Raw genomic sequence first — 23,428 nt, 5'->3', positions numbered from 1 at the left:
ACAGATTCTAGGAACAAACAAATTTTCCATTATTTAAAATTGTCATTTATCTATGGAATGGATACAGTTGGCGCCCCACCCAGATCTCGTTCACTAGCAGGCATTCCAGTCACCAAGGTGCTGGCAGCCTTGGCTGAAAACTCACAGATATCCTCCTTCTCTGAAAAATTGCCCTGGGCCAATTACTAACTGCCTCACTCAGGAGGTTATTCCCTGACCCCTTCCAAGCACCAAACACAGCCAATGACTGACAAAGGGGTCCAGGAGGCCCGTCTATTATCTTTAGGATGGGACCAATTCTATGGTATCATTTGTGCTCCAGGGTTTCACTATGGGATCAGAATGTAGCCAGACTCTCCTCCTGAGACCTCCTTGCTTAGCCATTTTCCCTTGCCTTATTCCTGTTCCCTCACACCCCTTCTCCTGAGACCAACCCCCAATCAATCACATGTTCCAGCAATCCCTGTCTTGGTTTTGCTTCTATAGAACCTGATGTAAGATAATCTAAAAACAATCTTGCCCATAATTTTCAAAAATAATTTAAATCCTTTGTTAAATGGACAATTATGTCTAAACTAATTGCTTTGATGACATACTGAATGGTCGTACAAGATTGTGGCTATTCTCAAAGAGAAAGTGCAAATAGCAAACATTTACAAAAATGCTTTCTGAATAAAAGCATACATTAAGCAGTATACATTGCTATAAATAAATATAGAAGCAAGAGAATTTGTGACACTCGGCACATTTTTATACACTGTGTGAATATATTAATTAGGTGCCATTTTAGTGACAACATAGAATCCACTTAAAAATGTGAAATGCTAGTATAACATTAAAACCAGATATTTCAAACCAAGTATGCTGTGAACAGCCATCACATTCATTTTGCCCTTCTTGTTGATTTTAGAAGCCTCCCATCCCAACAGCTTTTTCCAATTACCACAATTACACAAATTGCAAGTCATTTTCTAGAACATGTAGAATAAAAATGACAAACATGTTTGAAAGAAATGATACGTAAATACCCACAATATTATTATTTTTAGAGTATTTATAGCAGTTGGAGAGCTGCAGGCTTAAAACTGGAGACAAATATTCACATCAGCAACACTAATGGCACAGCCATACATCTCCATTAGAAATGCTGCTTGTGAGGAAGGAAACTCCCACCACGAGATTTATATTGTTTCATGGGTAGTAAAAATCTAAGAGAGAGATTCAAATATAATAACCTCTTTACAATGACAAAGTGGCCTTTTCCTAGAACATGACCTTTTAACCTCTAAAATAAAATTAAATTCAATGTACCTGCAATTCTAAACTCAAATCTGGATATTTATCTTTATTAATCAAACCTTCAGCTTTTCATTATTACAGAAAAATCAACATAAAGTAACCAAAACTAAGATTAGCTTTCAACTACGAAATCTCTATTTAATTTCACTGTTTTGCTGGTGTTTGTGACAGAATTAGCTAAGCTGAACAGATACTGAAAAATATTCTGATTTCTTATGCACTTTCTGAATTTTAAAAATGACTATAATTCTAAAAAAACTTTAAAAGAATACTTAAAAATTATTCTACACATTTGCAATTCTTAAATATCATTAGAAAAAAGATCTTTAGCTGGGCTTTTGCTATTTCTATTTCTTTTTTCCACCCATATTTTCTCATCTAAAATGTTTTACAACTTTCATCATTATCATAGAACACCAAGATTTTACATTTTGAAGGTTTAGAAAGCACTTCTAATACATAAAGAAATTTCAGCCTGCAGAAGGGTGAGGTATTTACCACTCAGCTCACACCCACCATCCCTGACCCACAAATATTGAAGTCTACAGATACCCTATCATTATGATGTCTCAGAAAGTGAGACAAAACAGGTAATTCAGAAAAGGAGGATGATGGGACAGTGAAAACTCAGCCTTACCACAGACGATTGTCTTCCTTAATACTACTTGTTTGAATCTTTTCAAAGATCCTAAAGTGACTTGAATTTAACTTAGCCAACAGTTTTCATCATAGTCTATTGAAACTACTTACCTTAGGTTCTGGTTCCGTAATACCAAAATACACTTGGGTAGGGGATAACTGGCAAACAAGATATGTAAGGGTAGCAGTGGTAATTTAACAGTGGAAATAAGTCTAAGAAACTAAGCTTTGTGTTTACAAATTGACTGAAAGCTGTTCCATATTTTGCCAGAGTGAAGAGATCTTCTGACAAAATGGTAATTAATGCCTCCTGAAGTTAGCTGATGTAGTTATCAGCATCTGACCACTGCCTTGAGATTGGTAAATGGCCTTGGGAAACTGGCCAGAAGAAAAACTCTTATCTCTTAAAGTATAACTGAGTCAGAGGACACCTTGTGCTCTTCCACTAAGAAATAGAATTGCAGTGAGCCACCGAAGAATTAATGTGAGTAAAAGATACCTCTGACACAGTTCCCTTGTTTGTCAGATAGTCTGGCTGCATAGAGTCTGACCCTCCGGAAAATATAACTCTACTTCACTTTTCAGTGATATCTTTCTGAACCAGACCCATCCAAAGCCCCAAGCTAATCAGCTTGGTTCCTGCAAGTTGCCCTCTACCCAGAACCTCACCCTAGGCCCATTGTCCAAATACAAATTCATATTTGATCTTCAGCCTGGATTACACAGGGAACTCCCTGACCCCAGGCTCATTTCTGACCAGCAGAATCTGCTCTTTGGATTTTGTTTGGGTATGTGCATTCTTTTTTCCAGGAGATCATTCCCACTTACCAGTTCATACTTCAAGGGTTACCATACTCTACCGAATCTGGTTAGTGAACAGGCACCAGTCAAACAGAATAAAGTGGGCTCTCAGGAACATGGTCAAAAGTCCATAGGATTGAAGAATAGAAAAAAAATTTTTAAGTGACCCATAGGGTAAAGCCAGAAATTGCACCAGCATCCAAAGCCTCACTCTTTCAAGAGGTAAATAAGAAAGTGAAAATGTGTCAGGGTCCTAAAAATGATGGCTCCAGAATTTCTTATAGGAGGCATAAAAAATGGATTAGAAGAGGTTAGAGGACTTATTTGGAAGCTCCATTTTCATAACAAGCACATTGCTTTCACTAGATTTTTTTTTTTTTAGAATGGTTTGCATAGAAAACTCAATTTTTACTTGGAATACATGTTTTTTGTAGGTAGAGTAGCTGGGATGATGGCAAGCCTCCTAAACCACTCTTCTTTGCCTATGTCCACCATTATCTTCAAGAGACAATATAATTCCTAATGACAGTTTTTGGATAATATGATCAAGATTAAAATGCCTGGTAAAGGAACCCCTAGCAGGCTCAACCATCCTATATGCTAGGGTTTTTAAAAATAATGAACTTTATTTTTAGAGGTCTCAAAAAAAAATTATACCAAAAGTATAGGAGAAATATTAAATACAGTTTTTATGGCTAAGAAACTTCAAAGCCAGTCTGAAGGTCATTCTAGAGGCTACGCTTCTGCAGGTCCCAGGCAGATTTCACAGACTGCCACAGTAAACAAAGCCTCAAACAAAAGGCTCCCAAGGGCTCTAGGGACGCCCGCACACCATAGGCAAGGCACACAGCCTTATGCTAAGTTTTAAACCATTATATTCATCGTAAGTAGTATAAGGAAAAGGAAGTTATAGCAGATAGTATCACTCTCCCTGGCTTCTGCCCACCAGAATCCTGATTTTATTCAGGATCTACCACCCTCTATTGGCACCCTGTTTCAAGGAAGGTGGCCCCCATCTCACATCCTGAGAGTGAATCTTTGTTGATCTTCAGCCATTCACAAATGGCCTCTTCCTCCAACCAGTGTTTGGCATAGGTATGGACAAGAGACCCACTTCTGGCCAATGAAATATGAGAAGAATTTTGGGGCAAGGATTTCCTAGTTGTGAAAAAGAGTCACAATGATGAAAAGGTCCCTTTCTGCTTCTGGATGTTGTTCTGTGAAACATATGGCAGGTAGTCATCTACCCTCCAGGAAGTCAGGGCAAGAGAGTACAGAAGGCTAGACCATACTGTGCTTGGACTTCTCTATCTTTCGAGTTCTTGTTAAACTAGGTCAGAAATGTCTTGATTGTTTAAGTTACTTGGAGTTGTCTGAGTATTTTCTTACAGCAAAAGACATCTTAAATGATAGCGACCTGAAGTGAAGAAGAATGATTTTTAAATGGTGGCATCCTAACATTGCTTTGGAAGGAAAATACTGTAAAAGGAGGCAGAGATGAAAGAGATGCAGATCTATCGTGGCAAGACACCAACACCTAAAGGGGATAGGCAGCTGTCCAGACACCAAAGGCCATTTTTAAGAAGGAAAAAACTAAACAACAACAACAATAATACCTCAAACTCAGGTGAGTAAAATCAGTGAAGATGACCTGCAAATACATTGTTTTTCTCTAATTTTGACACAAAAATCCTTACATTGCACCAAAATCTGCCTCCCTGTCACTATTTTCTTCTTTACTTGATGAATGGGCATTGTTGGGGGCTAAAACACTTTTATGTACAATAGCATTGAAAACATTTGCCTTGTATAGACATCGTAACTCAATTTTCCAGGTCCCAAAACAAGAATAATCAAACTGGCCTACTTCTTGGGGTCAGCATGAGGAAAAATTTAATTAACTTTCATGAGACCTTCTGAAATTTTAATTGCCACATGCAAATGCTATAATATCACCTCAAACCAATTATCAGTAATCATTAAGAAATTATAATAATAGATCAGAAGACTGATGGTTCTTTTCCTCAGTTTGCTACATTTTAGACATTAAAAATGTTCAACTCTATGATTCTATAGGAGTTGATATGGCAAATAAACATAAACCTGTGAATGTAGTAATTGTAATTCCTTTTATTATGGTTCTCCATAGTGTCAGTTCTATTGATATAATTTCCTCAAAGGGTTATGATTTACCTGCAGTTGAATTTCAAGGTATAAAGCAGGGAAAACTTCTTACGAGCAATTGATTTGGTATATAAAATATGTATTATAATTCTTCCCATGTCAAAATTTGACAATCTTCTCCATAGAAATCTTAATGTTGACTCTGCTTATTTGCTTGTACCTATTTTAATAACAAACTCTACCTGCATTATCCAGGGTAAAAAATAATGTATGTCATTTGTCCTAGACAAATCTGTCAAGCTGTTATATTTTCATTTTCTCCAATCTGATTTACTCAAGATTAATTTGACTTCATACCTATTGAAGGATAGAAACCTCTCATGAATGACTCTGACCATTTCATCATACAAAACCCTGATTTTTAAGTCTCCTGTAGTATAAAAATTGCATCCCATGCACCATTATACTGTGTAGTCTCTACCTAGCTGAAACAATTCTGTCAAGAAGACAGATATAGGGAAGCAGACTTGGCCCAGTGGTTAGGGCATCAGTCGACCCTATTTGTAGGTCCGCAGTTCAAACCCTGGGCCTCCCTGACCCAATGTGGAGTCAAGGAGTTGTGTGAAGCTGGCCCACATGCAGCGCTGATGTGCACAAGGAGTGCCGTGCCACACAGGGGTGTCCCACGCGTAGGGGAGCCCCACGCACAAAGAGTGCGCCCTGTAAGGAGAACTGCCCAGTGCAAAAGAAAGTGCAGCCTGCCCAGGAATGGCACTGTACACGCGGAGAGCTGACATGGCAAGATGACGCAACAAAAAGAAACACAGATTCCTGTGCCGCTGACAGCAACAGAAGTGGACAAAGAACATGCAGCAAATAGACAGAGAACAGACAACTGGGGGGTGGGGAAAGGGGAGAGAAATAAAAATAAAAAACAAATCTTAAAAAAAAAAAGAAGACAGATGTAGACTGTGGTAATAGTAACACTGGCTGGTTGAACTAGACATTTTAGCTAATATTGCTGGGTATACTTTTTACAAATACATTTAAGCAAGCATAACACAGAAATAAATTATTTCAGACTGAGTATTAATTAAGCAAAGAAAAACTAGTTTTTAATGTGTCCTGAAGAATTTGGGTAAAACCCATTCCACCATAATGAAGAGAATTTAAAATGTATTCTATTCCCACAACAAACACAAAGTAGAACAAATAATCACCAAATGTGGTCTATGGTTCAAGAAAACATATTAAGCCATAAGGTAATTAAGTATTTTCAATGATGATATTTTAAGAGAAAACTATCAAACATAAGTGACAAAAAATAAAATCATCCCCCACAACTGTTACCCTCTAACAAATATAAATTCCAGTTAGGATGGACAATCCATGTTGGAAACTGGCAAGAGAAAATGGGAATTGCAGTGACCCAGGATGTTGGTTGAGTGAGTCATCTATCTGATGTGACCAAGTGAAGAAGGAATGATCAAATAATTATGCTGCTGTTTCCGAGAAGTTCTCCCCCATTTATTAATCATCCTTCACACACAACAAGCTCAGACCAGAAATGTAGAACCTGAGTCTGGACATGTCTAGGCATTTAAACCTTCAGTTCTGAGACTACATTTTCAGAGGAAAATGCTACCTGGTAATTCAAGCTCCAATGTTTTAACTTGCTGTGACCTCAAGTAAGCCGATGCCAATTATATACCATGCTTCTTTCCCTCTTTTTCATCTTGCTTATATTCTTAAGAAACAGTCACATACACAGTTTGTGAGGCTACTCATTATTTCTTAAAGACTGACTTCTAATGCTGGATTTTATCTATTTCATCTTTTATTAGCAATAACATATATCCTTTACTTTGAAACAAAGGAATAATCAGGTCTATAATGGAAGTTGCATGGATTTATTTCCCTTTTGGTAAAAACTTTCAACAAAGACAGTGATAGAGCTAAGTTGCATAGATTAATCTTGCAAAATAGAGAAAAAGAATATGAGTAAGATACTGGTGATGTTAACTTGATAGCCACATCCAGTGCTCTGATCACAAATTCCAAAAGATGAAGCAAGTGATATAAAGTCCCAGATCCAAGAACTAATTGTTTCACCTTTACATTTCTTACCTCTTTTTTCCTCCATTCAGTACACATGGTAAATACACACCTATTAAAATAGAAAAATTAATTTAAACACCAATTTGCAAAGTATCAACTTTTTCAAAGGGTGTACCAAAGCTACAAATGTTTTCAGAAAGAGCAAGAAAGATGAACTTTTGTTTGATGCCTTCTAAACACTGAAAAACAATTTCAATGTTTATATTTCAATAATTTAGAAATGTTTCCTTCTAAAGGTAAATGAGATCTTTTCATGTATGACACCAAAGTCAGAAGCCATAATGGAATAGAACAATAGATTTGACTAATTATTTTAAAAAACAAATGAAAGGCTGGATAAGAATATTGAAACAGGTATTAAAAAGGTTTCTGTCTGGGAAGTGAACTTGGCCCAATGGATAGGGCGTCCGTCTCCCATATGGGAGGTCTGCGGTTCAAACCCTGGGCCTCCTCGACCAGTGTGGAGGTGGCCCATGTGCAGTGCTGATACGTGCAAGGGGTGTGCCCCATAAGAAGAGCCACCCAGCACGAAAGAAAGTGCAGCCTGCCCAAGAATGGCACCGCACATACGGAGAGCTGACACAGCAAGATGATGCAACCAAAAGAAACACAGATTGCCAGTGCCGCTGATAAGGATAGAAGCAGTCACAGAAGAACACACAATGAATGGACAGAGAGAGCAGACAACTGGGCGGGGTGGGGTGGGTAGAAATAAAAAATAAATCTTAAAATAAAAGAAAGAAAACATCACTAACTACTAACTAAAATTGTAGCAAACACATCAGAAACATAAAATATGTTCATTTTTGAGTGACACAGGGTTGCACAAGGGACAGCAGAAATTGAATTCAGATTACAAAGAAAGTAGGTAAATGTACTGGAAAGGCCAGTTCTGACCGGAAAGGAGCCATTGAAGAGTATTCAGGAGGATTCTTCCATATTTGGGAGCTGCTGACCTAAAAACACCACAGTCTTAGATGTCTTTCACAGTGGGGCAAGGTGCCATTTGGGAGGAAAAACCATGACCAACCAACTTGCTTTAAAAGAGAAGAGTTAGATTTACCTCCCTCACAACCAGTTAATCAGCCGATTACATACTTCACCAATTTCCTAGCCACCTCCTTCTTGCCTGGTTAGTTCTAAAATCTCTTTAACATGTTTGGGATTGGGAGAGGAGAAAGGAGCTTTACTTTACACTTAGGAACTTAAAACTAAGTGCCTGGTTGAGCTAACACTTTACTGTGATTAATCAATTAAATCAATTGATTTCAATTAAAACATAGTCAATTGAGTGTTAATGATATATTACTAAATTTTCCCTCAGCTTTATTGCAAACTCTTAAGAAAGAAAAAGGGAAGGTGTGAGAAAGAGTGGGAGACTAGGAAAGGCTCTCAGGAGACCAAAGGTTGTCTCATGGGGAGGAAAGCATGACTGTCTCCACAGGTGTCAGAAAGAAACTAAGGTCAGGAAAGACTCAGAAGCCACATAGGATTGACCCTATTCACCTACAAAAGTATGCTGGGACAAGTTAATTATAATTAAAGATTTTGGATGAAGGAGCAACCAAAGCAAAGAACTCTACTTGGTAGGATTTAAGGTTTTCCTTGTCCGTTTCTTCTTAACTCTAATAGTTTCATGTAGAAGGAGCTTTGTTCACAGGCAATTCTTAAAGAAATATAAGAAACATAAATACTTGTCAGATTCATTTCCTTTCATTTCAATTTAACAATCTTTTAATTTTAATTTACCTATAGGGCAACGGACTTGGCCCAGTAGTTAGGGCATCCGTCTACCACATGGGAGGTCCGTGGTTCAAACCCCGGGCCTCCTTGACCTGTGTGGAACTGGCCCATGTGCAGTGCTGATGTGCGCAAGGAGTGCCGAGCCATGCAGGGGTGTCCCCTGCGTAGGGGAGCTCCACGCACAAGGAGTGAGCCTCATAAGGAGAGCCGCCCAGCGCAAAAGAAAGTGCAGCCTGCCCAGGAATGGCGCCACACACACGGAGAGCTGACACAGCAAGATGACACAACAAAAAGAAACACAGATTCCCGTGCCACTGACAACACCAGAAGCGGACAAAGAAGATGCAGCAAATGGACACAGAGAACAGACAACCAGGGCAGTGGGGGATGGGGAGAGAAATAAATTTTAAAAAAAAAATTTACCTATAAATGTGTACCTTTAATAGATTTCAAATATTGAAGTCAATACAAATAGAAAAAAAGTATGTTTTCCTACAAAAGATTCCCCAGAAATTTTATATACATCCACTTCATGAGGTAGAGCATTGAACTGACCTAGGATGGCATTTCTGGGTTTATTATTTAAAAGAATTTCAATATAGAAGTTAACTAGAGACGATAACCAATTTCAAAACTGGACTTTTATTCACTTGTCATTATATTTGCCACTTAATATACATTCTTGTACATTAAATCTACAAAAGTTTTTAAAACTTTTATAAAATATACTGTGTTTGCCATAGAACAAAATCATTGTGAATTACAAGTAACATAATTCCATGAATACATTTTCCTTTGTTATTATTAGACCTGATCTGAGGGTTTTCACACATTATATCTTTTTTTAAAAGATTTATTTATTTATTTATTTCTCCCCCCTCTGCTGTTGTCTGTTCTCTGTGTCCATTCACTGCATGTTCTTTTGTTAGGTGCTCCAGGAACTGATCCTGTGACCTTCTGGAGTGGGAGAGAAGCGATAATTCTCTTGCACCACGTCAGCTCAGCTCCTTGGTCTGCCACATCTCTTATCATCTCTCCTCTATGTCTCTTTTTGTTGCATCATCTTGCTGTGCCAACTCTCTATGTGGGCCAGCACTCCTGCATGGGGTGGCACTTCTGCACAGGGCGGTACTCCTGCACATGGCAGTACTCTGTGCAGGCCAGTACTCCACGTGGGTCAGCTTACCATACAGGCCAGCTTGCCTTCACCAGGAGGCCCTGGGCATCAAACCCTGGACCTCCTATATGGTAGAAAGGAGCCTAACTGCTTCAGCCACATCTGCTTCTCACATCATCATATCTTGACAAGAAAATTCATATTTAATAACTATTTCTTACCTGTACAGCAAAGAGGTCAATAAAAAGGGTATTTTCATAATGTTTTAACTTCGCAAAATCTAAAAACCCATATTTCAGAGAAATTATTTTGGAAAAAATTCTCTCCATTAAAAAAATAATAAATCTAAACATTTATTGATTTGCTGTATTATATTCACATAGTAATGGTGAAACAATAAGCCAGAAGTATAGTGATTCCCAACAAAAATTAAAATTTAGCTTCAAGAATCTATATGATTCAAGTAATTTTATCATTACCTGTATATGTCTTCTAACTGCAGATCAATGTCTTGAAGTTTCTTTTGATATTTTTCTGTAAAGTTCCAGAACTCATTAACGATTGAAGATTTCAAATCAGGGTATGGGCATTCCAAAGTTTCTAATTCCATGGGCAGTTCACTAAGAGGATTGCTTCTTTCTCCTGAAAAATGACTGTGTATCTGAAAAAAAACCCTATTTGAATATTTTTAATATAAATGACAACTTAATAAACCAATTATTATCAGTACCACACTTACTTTCATAGTACATTCTGAAAGATCCTTTTCTATTTTCTCTTGCTCTAGGTTGAGTCTTTCAAAAACAGCTTTCAATTTTTTCTTCACAAAGTCAACCTGTAAGACATTTTGAACAACCTTTATAGAACGTAAATTATTGCAATTCAACCAATTTGAGGGAAATATAAAATAAATATTTTTAAAGTATAGGAATTATTCATAAAACCAATAATGAGTAAAAAGTTATAGATAAGTGAAGGTCCTAGTGAAGGCCTATGGAAGAGTTCAAGAGATGCCACAGTCAGAAAGTGCTCATTGGTCAGATGAGACTCAATGCGGCTTCCAGATGCCTAACTCCACCACAGGCTTGGAAACTACCCATTAAGTTCACAGCCACTCTGCACCCACATTTGGATTTTGTTTGTCATAAGGCAGAGAGCTTAACAGATTGTCTCTGCTTATCACATCACCCCTTCCTTCCCTTGCATCCTTACCTTGAATCTCTAGGGATATTGCTGGGCATTGATTTTTTTGGTTGAGAGAAGTTGTCATTTTATAGAAAAAATCACGCAGAAAATACAGAGTTCCCATAAACCCTCCTCACACACAGTTTTCCTCATTAATGCTTTGCATTAGTGTGGTACCTTTGCTCCAATCGATAAAACAATATTATTACAAATATACTTGTTTTAGTTTGCTAAAGGTTGTCAAGGCACTATACCAGAAATGAGTTAGTTTTTACAAAGGGGGTTTATTAATTTAAAAGCTTAGAGTTGTGAGGCTGAGAAAAATGTCCAAATGAAGGCATCATCAAGACCAGCTGCTGGTGTCCTGGGGTCCTCTCTCATCTGGCAAGGCAGGTGAGGCGCATGGCAGTGTCTGCCAGTCTCTGCCTTGTCTGGGCTCCGGTGCTTTCTGCTTCATCTGGGGATTCCTCTCAGCTTCTGGGCATTTCTCTATGTTTCTGTGGCTCCACACAGTCCTGTTTATAAAGGACTCCAGTAAAAGGATTAAGATCTATTCTGGATCATGCAATCTAATCAAAGGCCCTTAAATGAAGTAATTTGATTTTTAAAAAAAGGCCCCACCTACAATATGTTTACATGCACAGGAATGGATTAGCTATAAGGACGTGATCTTCTGGGGTCTACCCAGCTTCAAACTGTCACAATATTATTAACTTTAGTCCATAGTTTAACATTAGGATTCACTCTTTGTTTTGCACAGTCCAATGGGATTTTTTAAAGTTTTATTCCAGTAACATATATACAATCTAAAAGTTCTCCTTTTAACCACATTCAAATGTATAATTCAGTCGTGTTACTTACATTCACAATGTTGTGCTACCACCACCAAACTTTTCAGTCACCCCAAACAGAAACTATACATCATTGACACATTAACTGTCCATTCCCTATCCCTATCCTGGTCTCTGGTAATCTGTATTCCAGTTTCTGACTGTGAAATTTTTTAAAAAAATTATTTCATATCATTGAGATCATAAAATATTTGTCCTTTGTATCTGACTTCTTTCACTCATCATGTCTTTCTTATTTTTAAAGAAGCTTTAGATTACATAAATGTTACACTGAAAATATAGGGGATTCCCATTTACCTCACTCCTCCCCCTCCCACACTTTTCCCCATTAACATCTTTCATTAGTGTGGTGCAATTGATGAACACATATTGAAGCATTGCTACTAACCATGGTCTATAGTTTACAGTACGGTTTACACTTTGCACCCTACAATTTTATAGGTTTTGACAAAATGTATAATGGACTATACACATCCTTGCAATGTCCTGCATAACAATTCCAATGTCCCCAAAATGCCCCATGTTACACCAATTCTTCTCTCTCCCTTCCTTCAGAACTTCTGGTGACCACTGTCTTTATATCAGTGTTTCAAGTTCTTCCATTATGGACTAAAGTAGATTATGGACTAAAGTGTACTTTAGTACATAATTGCATTCCCCTCTTATGTTTGTTCATTCCTCAATCTTGAGGATTTGAGGATAGTGATACCCACTCTGCTTCCAATTGAGAGGGAAATTAGATCCCATGGGGCAAGTAGGTGGAAATGTCTTGCTTGCAGTTATAGATTCCCTCTCAACATGATGTCTTAAAGGTTTATCCATGTTGTTATGTGTACCACAACTTCATTCCATTTTATGGCTGAATAAAATTCCATTGTATTCATAAGCCACATTTTATTTATCTATTCATCTGTTGGATACTTTTTGCAAAACCATGAACATCACCATGAAAATATCGGTTTGAGTTCCTGCATTCAATTCTTTCAGGTATATACCTAGAAGGTAAATTGCTGGATCATATGGTAATTCTATACTTACCTTTTTGATGACCTACCAAACTATCATCCACAGTGACTGAACCGTCTTACATTCTCACCAACAATGAACAAATGTTCCTATTTATCCATATCCTCTCCAACTCTTTTCTGAGTTTTGTTTGTTTGTTTAATAGTAGCCATTCAGTGGGTGTGGTATCTCATCTCGGTTTTGACTAGCATGTCCTTAATGGCTAATGATGTTGAACATCTTTTCATATGCTTTTTGACAATTTGTATATCTTCTTTGGAGAAATGTCTATTCAAGTCTTTCGTCCATTTTTAAATTGAGTTGTGTTTTTGTTGTTGAGTTGTATGATTTACTTATATATTCTAGATATTAAACCTTTATATGTAGATTTCAAATACTTTCTTCCACTCTGTATGTTGTCATTACTGTCCTGAGGACCCTTAGTCGAAAAAATTATTAATTTTGATGAAGTCCCATTTATTTTTTTCTTCTTCTGTGATTCCTGCTTTTGGTATAAAGTCTTAGAAACCATTACCTAACACAAGTTCCTAAAGATGCTTCCCTATGTTTTCTTCTAGGAATTTTATAGTTTTGGCTCCTATATTTGGGTCTTTGATCCATTTTGAGTTAATTTAGTTTATGGTGTGAGGTTGGGGTTCACCTTCATTCTTTTCCATATGAATATCTAGCTTTCCCAGCAACATTTGTTGAAGGGACTATTCTTTCCCATTGAGTGGACTTGGCACCCTTGTCAAAAATCAATTGGCCATCTATCTAAGGGTTTATTTCTAAATTCTCAATTCAATTTTATTGGTCTGTATGTCTGTCCTTGTGCCAGCAACAAAGCTTTTTACAAAAGATTTGTAAAAACTTTTGTTTTCTTCAGGCCCTGAGGGCTGGGGATTGAACCTGGGACTTCATATGTGGGATTTTGGTGCTCAACCACTGAGCCACACCAGCTTCCCTGAGTTGGCTTTTTCATTTGTTTGCCTGTTGTTTGTTTCTGGTTTTTTAGGAGGCACCAGGAACCAAACCCAGGACTTCCCATGTGAGAAGCAGGAACTTAACCATTTAAGCCACATTCACTCCCGTGTAAACACTTTTTTTTTTCAAAATTCCTCATATTAATCTTTTTTTAAAATAAGATTTTTTATTTATTTCTCTCCCCTTCCCTGCCCCCTCCTACACCCCAGTTGTCTGCTCTCTATGCCCATTTGCTGTGTGTTCTTTTGTGTCTGCTTGGATTCTTATCAGTGGCACCGGGAATCTGTGCCTCTTTTTATTGTGTCATCTTGCTGCGTCAGCTCTCCGTGTGCACAGCACCACCCTGGGCAGGTCACACTTTTTTCACGCTGGACAGCTCTCCTTATGGGGCACACTCCTTGTGTGTGGGGCTCCCCTACATGGGGGACACCCCTGCATGGCACAGCGCTCCTTGCGTACGTCAGCACTGTGCATGGGTCAGCTCATCACACAGGTCAGGAAGCCCTGAGTTTGAACCTTGGACCTCCCATGTGGTAGGCAGACACTCTATCCATTGAACCAAATCCACTTTCCTATTAAAACTTTTAAAATCAGTAAATGTGAATCCTCCAACTTCATTCTTTTTCCGAATGGCTTTGGCTATTCAGGAGCCCTTATCATTCCTTACAAAATTGATTGTTGGCTTTTCCTTTTCTGCAAAGAAGACTATTGGAATTTTGACTGGGATTGTGTTGAATCTGTAAATTACTTAAGATAGAATTAGCATCTTAACAATATTTAGTCTTCTAGTACATGAACTTGGAATGTCCTTCCATTTATTTGGGTCTTCTTTGTTTTGATTTCTTTTAGCAATGTTTTGTAGTTTCCTGTGTACAAGTTGGTTTTATCCTTGGTTAAATTTGTTCTAGGTATTTGACTCTCTTAGTTGCTTGGACATTGCTTTTTGAGGTTTTTATTATAATTTATGAAAGCGATATAAAATCTAACACAATTATGCTCATGAAGATTACACTCTAGTCAGGGGAGGCAGTCAATTTACTAATACAAAAATGTGTAAGCGGGAGCAGATGTGGCTCAAACAGTTGAGTGCCCACCTCCCACATGGGAGGTCCTGGGTTCAGTTCTCAGTGCCTCCTAGAAAAATAGAAACAAAAACAAACAACAATCAAATAAATGAAAAAGCCAACTTAGGGAAGCCAATGTGGCTCAGTGGTTGAGCCGCACCCCCCATCCCCATATGTAAAAAAACAAACAAAAAAACATAAGAAAGTACCAGGATTATATAATTGATGTAAAAACAAGGTGATGTGATAAGAAGTGACTGGTTTCTCTTATGTGGTTGGTTAGGACAGGCCTGGACAGGTAAGGCGAAGATATTTAAGCGAGACCTAAATGACCTAAGTGCCTCCATCAGTGGTGCAGAGGAAAGAGCCAGTGCAAAATCCTTGAGACAGGAATGAGCCTGGCACGTGTAAGGCATAGAAAGAAGGCAAGCTCCAGTGGGACCAAGCTCTTATGGGAAAGCGTATCATGTAGGAGATGGAACTGAAGAAGCAGATAGGGACCTCTTGTACAGGGAGTATTTGTGGGCCACCTGGAACCCCAAGGGATTTTAGCAGGGGATGCATGATTTGATGTGGTGTACATTTTTAAAAGAATGCACTGGGGGAAACAGATGTGGCTCAAGCAGTTGGGCAACCTCCCTTCTACTTGGGAGGTCCCTGATGAGCAGACACAGAGAACACACAACAAGCAGATGCAGAGAGCAGACAGCAAATGCGAACAATGATCACAGAGTAGGGGGCAGGGTGGTGGAGAAATAAATAAATAAAATAAATCTTTAAAAAAAAAAAAAGAATGCACTGGGAGGAGGGGTAAGAATGAAAGTAGAAAGATCAGTTATGAGGTCACTGAAACATTCCAGACAAGAAATATGGGTGCTTGGACAGATTTGGGGATATATTTAAGGTGTTCAGAAGGCAGAATTTGCTCTAACTTCTATTTAAATATTTGAATATATAACACGTTTTTTCCTATTGCAAACCATTATAATTGGGATAAAAATAAATTATTACATTGAAAATAAAGGTAACATACTGACCTCATCCAGTACTTTCACTGAGTTAAACTCAATGTGTGGGTTTGAATGCTGTAAAGTACGATGCTGTCTGTATTTCAGATCTGCTCTCAACCACTGAATAGAACTTATCACATTTTGAAGGTATGCGCGCCATTGCTCTGATAATTCCTGTTCTATGGTGAAACAAAATTGAATCAAGGAAACACATCATTATTTTGAGTTTCCCCCAAGAATAGGTAATCAGAGTGCAGTTATATTTTGGGGTTCTTTTGGAAAGAATCAAATAGCAGTTAATATCAAAAGGACATGAAGTGACTGGCCCACTTTGATTCTTCAAAATCAACCACCCCCCTTTAAATTCAGGAGGAAAAATCTCACCAAAATTTGTAAGGTCAGAAAGATACTCATTTCCAATGTTTCCTTCACTGAGAAAGGATTTTATTTCAGATTCCATTTTACATCTGAAATAGACATTATCTAAATCAATTTTTTACAGAAATGAATACATTTCATATGTAGAAATATTCAATCTTGTGTTGTTTTGTTCATCCATTCATTATTCAAACCATGTTCTAAATTCTTAACAATATGAAAATGGTATAAAATAAGAAAATTGAAATAATCACAGCATTTCAACGCAACAATTATTTTCATTTTTGCATATTAGTTTCTAGCCATTTTCTACATGCATATGCATTTAATATGGTTGTAATTATGGCATACTTAACATTTCATATTGTGGTTTTCTTCTTAACATTAATATTTTTAGATGCTTTTAAATAATTTTTCTAATTATTTTAATGGCTGCGTAGTATTCCATTACATATGTGGCATCATCTTATAAAGCAGTCCACTTATATGAGGTGGAGTTTTTGTTAGTATTTATATGTATGGAGGTGCTGTTATACATGATAATGCCTAGTCTGTTTTTTCAGCATGTAGTGTGTGCCAGCAGAATTTTTAAGATAACATTTGAAACTGTAACATGGAGGATAGGTGAATAATAGTGGAGTCAAACCAGAATGGATTTGTTTAACCAGAAACATAGCACTTAAAAATCATTCAGTTCAGCTCCCTTGTATTCTCAGCTTAAAAAAAAAACTTATCTAAGATCACACAACTGTTGACGAGCGGAGAACTTACAAAAAGAGACAAAATACAGAGCTAATTTTTATTATACTGACATAAAACAGCTAAAATACCAGGAAAAGAAACATCTACTTTTCTCCCTCATGTTGAAATTTTTCCTGCATAACCTTCTTAATTAATGCTACTTTGCTGCTGTCTCTTTCTCAGCTTTTTATACTTTTATCTTTTCTGGCTTTTTTTTACAGTCAATTTTTACTGGTTTATGATTTTTCTTTTTTCTTCATGGTATACTTGATATTTATGCATCCATTATTTCCTCCTTTCTCTCTTCTTTGCTATACTTGATATTGCCTATATATCTTCACCCACAAGTATGATATTGTACTATACTCATTTCTTAGTTTCAAGTAAATCTGTTAACTTTGTTTCCTCAACTTTATCCTTCAGAGGCAATAGCTTAGCGTGAGGGTGTTGGGAGGAATAAGGAAGTGAACAATTTTGGAGAACTGACATATGTATATATGTACCCAGTTTTGAAAGGCTAGTTATTAAAACTTTACCAGCATATCACTACCTATAAGATATATTATATACATTTAAAACAAAGTTTAGTATTTAACTACTGATAATATTACCCAACACATAAATGTATATATTATTGTTTTTATATAATTGCTTTGAAAAAAGCTTTTAGAAACCAATTGGAATAAGTTCAGAATTTATAAGAATTATTATTATTATTTGCAAATGTAAAGGATTTGTAATCATTTTTTCAACAATATAAGATTGATAGTAATATTCCTCCTATTTTAAAACTGAGACTATAGGCACAGAGTATAACCAGTTTAAGTCTAGGAGAGAATCAAGATGAGACTTTTTCTACTTAATGAGTTCATTAAATTATTAGTTTGGACAATCAAATTCTTTCCTCAAACTAAATCTTATATTGATACCCAGGATTGAAGCCCTCTGTCAGAATACTTTGTCCTCCAGATAAGTGCAATCTCTCTAGCCTCTTACCCCTTCATTAAGGCAGATCCACCATTCTTCAGGAACTGTATGTAGGAGAGAGGGAATTTTAATTTGGGAAGGATGGAAGGTGGCTTTGCTCTGTTCTGTAACAAAGCTTTACCATTAACAAAGCTTATAGTCTAGCAAACATCTAGCACTCTATTTCTATTTATCATAGATGCCCTTGAATCTCCAGCTCTCCTCTTCTCCCACACCAGGCCTCATGGAAAAATGTTTTTACTGGTCTTTGTTCTTGCTCTCTCCCTCTGCCCCCCAATAGATGTGACTCCCTGTTAATAGACCGTGGCTCAGTTTGCTTCAAGTTTATTGCCATTAAGTTGTTAGTTTTTCCGTGTTCTCTCTCTTGACTCACTCCAATCATGCTTTATTCACGTTTTGTACCGAAACCATTTTTGTCAGTCACAAACGACCTCCAGTAGCCAAATACTGACTCAGTCTTTGTCTAACTCAAATTTATCATCAGCTTTTTTTTTTTAATCAGTGAGGTTGAGGTTTACAGAAAAAAGTTAGATCATGGCTAAATTTTGAGGTCTCCATATTTATTGTCCCATGAAAAGCAAGAGTGCTAGGCTTTTATGTCAGGTGGCTATTTTAAAAGGACAGATATAATACTAATCACAGCTGCATTGTTGTCTGATTTAGAGATCAGCTTTTCAAAAGCATTCATTTCCCCAGCTCCTATCCATCATTGGCAAACCCTTGGTTGGTGTTTTTCCAAAAATATTGTTATATTGGAGATGGGACATATCCCTCACTATATTATTTCTTCCTAAGATTCAGTCAAAGGAAAAGGTATCCAATCACTTTTGGCTCAACTGCTTTATGTAATTCAATGAGAGAATAAAGTCAAGAAAATCAAAACATTTTTCTGGCTAGGCCACATTTATCAGTACAAAATAATCTTTGATTCACAGGACCTTTTAAATCTAAATATACTTACTATATAATTGCTAAGCCTATCGATATGCATTTTGTTTCTCTTTTCGAGGGAAAAAATAATAATGCCAGGCATAGAGAAATATACCTGTTTTACCTTTTTAATATAAATCTCCAAACTTATAAAATGCTCTGGTGGCACTTGAACAATTCAAATTACCTAATAAATTATGTGTATTGAGAATTCTATTGGCAGAGTTTTTAGTTGGTATCACTTTACAATATCTATTATGTTTAGGCCTAAATATTTCACCACATGGCAGAAACTGTGCCAGTTTTGTGTTCAAGGATATAAAGGAAAACATAAGCATGATGAGGAGAGAGAAAGAAGATAAAAAAAAAAAACCATGAAACTTCTAGTGATAATGGGGTGGAGCTAACAGTAGATTAAACACTGCAAAAAAAAATCAGTTAACTTGAAGACATAGCAAAGAAATAATCCAAACCAAAGCAGAGAAAAATTGCTGTGAATTAAGGAAGAGAAAACTCTGTGACCCATGAACAATATCTAGAGGTTTTATATATGTGAGATTGGGATCCAGTAAAGGGGTGGGTGTATGTCGGAAAATGTTCTGATTTCATGAAAACCAAAATCTAAGAAATACAAGAAGCTAAAAGAAATCTTAGCAGAAGAAATGTAAAGAAAAGCACACCAAGGCACATCATTAAAAACTTCTGAAAATCAGTGTTAAGAAAAAATCTTGGGAAGTGGATGTGGCTCAAGTAATAGGGCTTCTGCCTACCACATAGGAGGACCCAGGTTTGATCCCTGGGGCCTTCTGGTAAAAAAGAAAAAGAGAGAGCATGCCCGTGCAGCAAGCCAGTGTCCATGTGGTGAGCCGAGTGTCCGTGCAAGTGAGTCACGCAGCAAGATGACGATGCAACAAAAGAGAGATGAAGGGGAGAGTCAAGGTAAAGAAGAGTAGAAACCTGGAACTGAGGTAGCACAGGTGACAGGGAACCCCTCTCCACATCAGAAGTTCCCAGGATCGAATCCTGGCGAATCATAGAGAAGAAAAAATGAGAACAGAAGACAAAGAGAGAAATAGATACAGAAGATCACACAGCAAATGGACACAGACAGCAAAAAAGGCAGAGGGGGGCAGGAATTGTTTAAAAAAAAAAAAAAAAGAACTTATCTTAAAAGCAGCAAGAGGATGGAAACACACGTTTGGAAGACCAAAGATAAGAATGACAGCAGCCTTCTTACCAGAGCTGATGGATGTAGGATGACTGAATACCTGAAAGTAACTTGTTTCTCTCCCTGTTGCTAGGATACAAAGAAAAGAATTGTATGTAAATCAGAAGGTAATGAAATGCAACCCTCTCTCTGGGCCAAATTTCACTTTTGGTGGTCAAGAATACCCTGTTGAGGTAATGAAGTGTGAAAACCAGCTTCAACCAGCTGGCCGGACCTGTGCAGAAGCAGCCCCTTGCTGTCCTCACTTCAACTTGCTTAATTGACATAGTAAAATTCCCACCCAGGGGTGGAGTTATCTGCCCCTTTCTTGATCATGCAATGTATGTGCAAGCGTGATTTCCTGAACAAGCTAATCACACAATTATATAACCAGCTATGTGTGTTCATCCATATGTATAAAAACTAATGCATAATCAAAGCAAATGCAAAGTAGTAACTTGGATATTTAAGTAAGAGTGAAACTGCAGCATAGGGAGTCAGGTCTGAGTCACTTTGGACTGACCTTGGCTCCTTACCTCTGCAGATGTAATAAATGTGAGTTTGCCTAACTCTCCTGTTGCTCCTTACCTCTGCAGATGTAATAAATGTGAGTTTGCCTAACTCTCGTGTTGAAGTTTTCTTCATGCCATCTCTGGTTATCCATAAAGGCCTTGCTTTGAGGCCTAACAAAGCCACAAAGGCCATAAAGTAATGTTGAAAGAATAAAACTGCCAATCTAACTGCCAATTCAGATCACTAAAAGATGAGAGAATTAATGATGAGCAAACCACCACTACTTAGATATTAAAGGGAGGTTCAAGATGGTAGGTAGGGAATAGCAGACTGCACTCTTCCTCCAGAAACTGGGAAGGTAGGCAGGCTTGCTGGGAATATGGGAAGTCAGAGTGTTGCAGGGGGAAATGGGAAAGGGAGTTTGGAGTGGGAGGGTCCCAGCTGGCCTTGGGGGAACTGTCCAACAGGTCTAGAGGAGAGTGGAACCCCCCAGCCAGCTCCTGGGAGAGGGGAGATGTCCAGCTGGCCCTGGGGAAGCGGGGAGCCATACAGCCAGACCTGGAGGAGAAGAGAGCTGCTAAGAAGCAATTCCACAGATGGGCCTGTGCCCAGCCTACTTAGGATAGGGAGAAGATGGGTGAGAGCAGGGAGACTTGAGGGTTTTATTTACTCTCTTTCTTTTTTACTATTTCCTTTTTTCCCCCTCTTCATCCAGCTACTGAAGCTGTGAGGTGATTGATTGGCAGGTACAAGTAGCCTGAGAGGAATAGATTAGTGGGTTGCTAGTGGCCTGAAAGGAGGCCTTTTTTTCCCCCTTCCTCTTCCCCCAGATACCTGCAGAAAGAGGGGGTGTGGGGTGATTGAACTGCCAACACAACTTGAGAACAGGAGCCTGACCAGTCCGATAGTCCGAGAGAGAGGCCCAGATATTTTTGTTTGTTTGTTTTGTTTTTTCTTTTCCTTATTTTCTTTCCTTCTCTTTTTCATTTCTTTCTTCTCTTCCCATTTCTCATCTTTTTTCCATTTTTCTTTTTCTTTTTTCCTCCTTTTTTATTTTTTATTATTTTTACCGTTTTCTCTTTTTTACTAACTTTCCTTCCTCTTTTTTATTTTTCTTTTCTTTCTCTCATTTATCCCTCTTCTTTATTATTTTCCTTTCTGCCTTTCCTTGTTTTGTCTTTATTTCTTCTCATTTATCTGGTCTCTTGTTTGTTTTATTTTGGTTTTTTTTCCTGCCTTGTTTCTTCACCTTTTAAAATTTTTATTCCTTTTTACTATTTTTTCCTCATATTATTTTTTTCTGTCTCATGTTTGTTCTTTCTTTCTTTCTTTCTTTCTTCCTTCTTTTCTTTTTCTTTATTATTCTTTTTTGTGGCTCTAATAATCTTTCAGTTGAATGCAGAGAACTACAATTTATAGAATAAGTGGAATCAAAATGGTAGGAGGACCCTTACCACAAAACCAAACAAAAATAAAATCCTAGACTAGGAAGAGAAACCAACCAACTTAATAAGACTATCAAGATAAACAGATTCCTAGACATCAGCAAAAAATTATACAACATACTAAGAAACAGGAAGTCATTGCCCAGTCTAATGAACAACCTAAAAAGAAGGAAATGCACAAAAAGGAACAACTAATCAAGAATGTCCAAATAAATATCCTTAAGCAACTAAATGAAATGAAGGAAGAAATAAAGAATACCAAGAAGACACTGGGGAAACAAACAGAAGAAATAGTAAACATATATAAAAAGATAACAGATAGTACAGCAATGAAAGGCACAATTCAAGAAATTAAAAATACACTAGAGGGGAGTGGATGTAGTTTAAGGGGTTGAGCACTTGCCTCCCACATGGAAGGTCCTGAGCTTGGTTCCCAGTGCCTCCTAAAAAATAAAAACAGACAACAAGCAAAAAAAAAAAAAAGGCCCAACTCAGGGAAGCTAATTTGACTCAGTAGTTGAGTGCTGGCTTCCAACATATGAGGTCCCAGGATCATTACCCAGGTATCAGTACCTCGAAAAAATATAACTATATACTAGAAGCACATAGCAACATATCTGAACAGGCAGAGGAAAGAATTAGTGACATCAAAGATAGAATATCTGAAATCACACAAACAGTAGAACAGATAGACCAAAAAAAAAAAAGGAAAAGGAAAAAATCCAACAAGGATGATGCAGGGAAATGAAACATACAAACATATAAGAGCATCCCAGAGGGAGAAGAAAAGGGAAAGGGGCCAGAAAGAGTGCTTGAGGAAATAGTAGCCAAAAGTTTCCCAATTTTTATGAGGAACATGGATGTACATGTCAAAGAAATGCAGTGTACCCCAAGTAAAATAAATCCTAGCAGATCTGCTATATTAGTCAGGGTCCTCTAGGGAGAGAGAATCATTGGCCCTGAAAATGGATGGCACTGGAGCATTAGTCCCATAACCAGCCATTCCTGGCGGTCAGGATGCGTACAAGAGGGACAGGAGCATGCCACCCCACAGCTGCTACACTGCAAATGAGTAGGAGGGCTGCTGTGGTAAGCTTTGAAGCCTAGGGCACAGGCACAGGTAGAGCTGCCACAGGTGCAGATCTTGGTGGTGGTAACAAATATTCAAACAAGAACTTTAAAGGCCAAAGAGGAATGGGTGTAGTTCATTATAGGAATTCTATCTGACATCTACTAGGTCCTGCTTCAAATCCTACTCCTGGTACCAAGCTGTATTAGTCAGCATTC

The 23,428-nt window shown here is 37.6% G+C and overlaps 1 protein-coding gene across 3 annotated transcripts in view; it reads right to left on the bottom strand.

The window, feature by feature from the left end:
- Positions 1–23,428, bottom strand: part of CCDC148 (coiled-coil domain containing 148) — a 266,519-nt gene that overhangs the window by 143,564 nt on the left and 99,527 nt on the right. For 2 of the 3 annotated variants that reach the window (XM_071216424.1, XM_071216425.1), the window contains exons 4-6: positions 15,968–16,119; positions 10,581–10,676; positions 10,321–10,502 (exon numbers count right to left, since the gene is read on the bottom strand). In XM_071216424.1, coding sequence (XP_071072525.1) covers positions 10,321–10,502; positions 10,581–10,676; positions 15,968–16,119 — 430 coding nt within the window. Of the gene's footprint in view, positions 1–10,320; positions 10,503–10,580; positions 10,677–15,967; positions 16,120–16,324; positions 16,408–23,428 lie in introns of all 3 variants that reach the window. The other variant, XM_058300887.2, reaches the window with a different exon arrangement.

The sequence above is a fragment of the Dasypus novemcinctus genome, chromosome 7 (genome assembly GCF_030445035.2).
Source record: "Dasypus novemcinctus isolate mDasNov1 chromosome 7, mDasNov1.1.hap2, whole genome shotgun sequence".
In the NCBI taxonomy this organism is placed as follows: Eukaryota; Metazoa; Chordata; class Mammalia; order Cingulata; family Dasypodidae; genus Dasypus; species Dasypus novemcinctus.
This window is presented reverse-complemented; position numbering and strand designations above follow the sequence as displayed.